At 44.4% G+C, this 3,646-nt stretch overlaps 1 protein-coding gene across 1 annotated transcript; it reads right to left on the reverse strand.

Annotated features, from left to right (window-relative positions):
* Window positions 1–632: 632 nt before the first annotated feature.
* Window positions 633–1,829, reverse strand: LOC115980842. Its single transcript, XM_031103052.1, has 2 exons — window positions 1,747–1,829; window positions 633–1,047 (listed from the first exon to the last, which is right to left on the reverse strand). Exons 1-2 carry the CDS (start codon window positions 1,827–1,829, stop codon window positions 633–635), a joined length of 498 nt encoding a protein of 165 aa, XP_030958912.1.
* Between the last annotated feature and the right edge of the window lie 1,817 nt (window positions 1,830–3,646).

Genomic DNA, 3,646 nt, shown 5'->3' on the forward strand with positions numbered 1-3,646 from the left:
AGAACTTTCACAACTCTAAAGTGCCAGAGTTGGAGTAAATTATGCATACCTTGTTTTTTGAGGGCTTGGGGTTTTTATAGTAGTGTAGAACCGACTCCTATTTCTTGTGCAAGAAGATGTTTCCTTATGGGGAAGATCCTATTAAATGCACATACTTTGTGGGATTCTTACCATATAGGGATTCCATTGACCCGGCTTAATCGTAGGGTGCAAGATATTTCCATTTAAGATTCCTTGGAGTTTACTTAAGCCATGTGGTGCCACGTGGCCTTGATATCCGTCGTCCTTGAGCCCGTGTACCTAGAATCCGTCCATCATGGAGGACCATCCGTCCACTATGGGGTACCATTCATCATTTGGTCTCTCCATTCAGTACCTCAACTCGTCGTCTTAATTTTGATCACTCATTAACCTTGTATCGTCACCTATAGCAGGTTTATTTGAATGGATCCGTCAACCTTAATTTTTATCCTCTTCAATTGCCCCCTCACTCCATGGGTCTATTGCCTTGTCTTACGGATGGCTCCATGGAGTGATGGTTTGGCTCATCCATTGGGGAACTCGCTTTGGTTGACAAGCTATCCTAGAGCCATTAATGTAGTAGGGATACGTGGCATGTTTTTAGTGCTTACTCACTCGGACTGAAGCATCTTTTTGTCTCCCGTGCCATTCTCAGTTTGGTGGTAGCTTCCCGAGACTGAAGCATCTTTTTGTCCTTCCCAGTTTGGTCCTAGCTTCCCCTGGGAGGTGTCTTTTATGGCACCCATCACCTTTCTTAAGACAAGATCTCCAACTTGGAAGTCCCTGCATCTAACTTTGGAGTTGTAGCATTTGGCCATGAGGTCTTCGTATCGTGCTAACCTTTGTTCAACTGTTGCTCTGACCTCATCCACCAAATCAAGTTGCAGGCATATAGCTTCATCATTTCTACTCTCGTCGTAGTTTCCCACTTTATAGCTTGTGAGCCCCACTTCAATTGGGATAACTGCCTCGCTTCCATATGCTAGTTGAAACGGTGTCTCTCCTGTAGGCGTCCTTGCCGTAGTCCTGTATGCCCATAAAACACTTGGTAATTCTTTCGGCCATATACCCTTTGCCCCCTCAAGCCGAGTCTTGATGATTTTGAGCAAGGATCGATTCGTGACCTTAACTTGTCCATTGGCTTGAAAGTGAGTTGGCGATAAGTAGTAATTCTTGATCCTTAGCTGTTAGCAAAAGTCTCTGAATGCTTCGTTGTCAAAATGCTTCCCATTGTCTGAGACCAGCACTCTGGGTATAATGTACCTACAAATGATGTTCCTCCACATAAAGTTTCACACATTCTTCTTTGTGATGGTAGCTAGGGCTTCGACTTCTACCCACTTGGTGAAGTAATGTATACTGACCACCAGGAATTTTAGTTGTCGAATTGCTATTGGGAACGGACCCATGATGTCTAATCCCCATTAAGCGAAAGGCCATGAGGCCGTCATAGGGGTGAGTTCATCTGTTGGCTGTTGGATGAGGTTGCCAAACCTCTGACACTTGTCGCAAGCTTTAACGTATGCAATGACATCCTTCTACATGGTTGGCCAATAGTATCCTTCCTGAATTAATTTGTGCACTAAGGACCGTGATCTAGAATGATTTCCGTAGACTCCTTCGTGGACTTCTCGCATGACATAATTTGCCTCCTCGAGGATAAGACACCTCAAGTATAGGCGTGAGAAGCCCCTTTTGTATAAGACGTCTTTAATCAGCACGAACCGTGTTGCTTGAACCTTCAACCTCCTTGCAACCTCTTTGTTGTCAAGTAGTACACTATCCTTCAAGTAGAAGGTTATTAGCATCGTTCAATCGTTCTTGGAACCTATCTCCTCTACATTGATACTTTCTATCAATGGTCAAGTTTGAACGAAGGATAGTACCTAACTAGGGATGATCATATGCTCTGCTGAAGTAGCCCTGGCAAGACGATCGGTGTGCTCGTTCTCCTCCCTTGGGATTTGAACAAATTTTGCTTGGAGGTCGTTCACCTGATCCTTTACTTGCTCTAGGTACTTCTTCATCCATTCACCCTTGCATTCATAGTCGTTGTTAACCTTACTGGTGACTACTTGAGAATTGCAATACATGACCACGCTCGCGGCTCTTGTTGCTTTGGCGAGATCCAGCCCTACTATCAAAACTTCATACTCCACCTCGTTATTAGTTGTGGGGAAATTGAGCCGGACCATGCATTCGACCTTGTCCCCTTCTGGACTATGGAGTACCATACTAGCTCCGCCTGACTGTCTGTTGGATGATCCATCTGTGTGGATACTCTACCTTGGAATCTCTTCTACCCCCTGTCCTTCCATGTTGGTGAATTCTGTGATGAAGTTAGCAATAGCTTGTCCCTTAATGTGCGCGGGCAATACTGCATGTCGAATTCACTTAACTTGACTGCCTATATTGCCATCCATTCGGCGGCTTCAAGGCTGCTCATCACTCTTTATAGAGGTTTGTCTATTAGAATAATCACGGTGTGCGCCTGAAAGTAAGGTTTGAGCTTGCGGGCCACAGTTACCAGAGCGAAAGCTAGCTTTTCCATTGGAGGGTACCTTTCTTCTGCTCCTCAAATGCTCAGCTCATGAAGTTTTTGTACTCCATCCTCTTCTCTGATTAAGGCCGCCTTGACAGCGGCTAGGGAGACGGCTAGGTAGAGAAACAATTCTTCACCTGCTTGGATGGGATTAGCAACGGCGGGGAGGAAAGATATGCCTTCAGGTCATTGAAAGCTTGCTGACATTCTGCCGTCCACTCGAAGGACTTCTTTAATGTGCGAAAGAGAGGTATTCACTTATCTGTTGCTCTTGAGACGAACCTGTTTAGTGCAGTTATCTTACCATTTAGACTCTATACCTCCTTGACTTTTTTGGCGAAGTCAACTCCATGATGGCCTTTATTTTATCTGGGTTGACCTCAATACCTCTCTGGGACACCATGAACCCTAGGAATTTTCCTGCCGCCACCCTAAATGCACATTTGTTCAAATTCAACTTTATGTTATAAGAACGAAGGGTATCAAATGTTTCCTTGAGGTTGTCCAGATGGTCATCCTCCTAAATGCTTTTCACTAACATGTTGTCTACTTAGACTTGAACGTTCCTCCCAATCTGACGTGCAAACATCTTGTTCATCAGTATTTGATATGTGGCACCCACGTTCTTGGGTCTAAACGATATTACTTTGTAGCAGAAGAGACCGTAGCTGGTAATGAATGAAATTTTTTCTTGATCAACCTCGTCTAGCTTGATCTGGTTGTAACTAGAAAATGCATCTATGAAGCTCAACAACTAGTGTCTTGCTATCGAATCCACCAAGATGTCAATTCATGGAAGTGAATAGCTATCCTTGGGGCATGCCTTGTTTAAGTTTGTGAAGTCCACGCACATTCTCCACTTCCCGTTGTCCTTTTTGATCATCACTATGTTGGCCAACCAGTCGGGGTAGTATACTTCTTGTATGAACTCTGCTTCTTGTAACTTGCGAACCTCTTTCGATGTCCTTGTCGCGCTCCTGCGCGAATACACGTTTCCTTTGATGGACAGAGGGAAAAAAGGGTGATACCTTCAACTTGTGAATGATGACTGAAGGATCAATTCTAGGAATATCTTCATGGCTC

This window comes from Quercus lobata, chromosome 3, assembly GCF_001633185.2.
Source record: "Quercus lobata isolate SW786 chromosome 3, ValleyOak3.0 Primary Assembly, whole genome shotgun sequence".
Classification (NCBI taxonomy): Eukaryota; Viridiplantae; Streptophyta; class Magnoliopsida; order Fagales; family Fagaceae; genus Quercus; species Quercus lobata.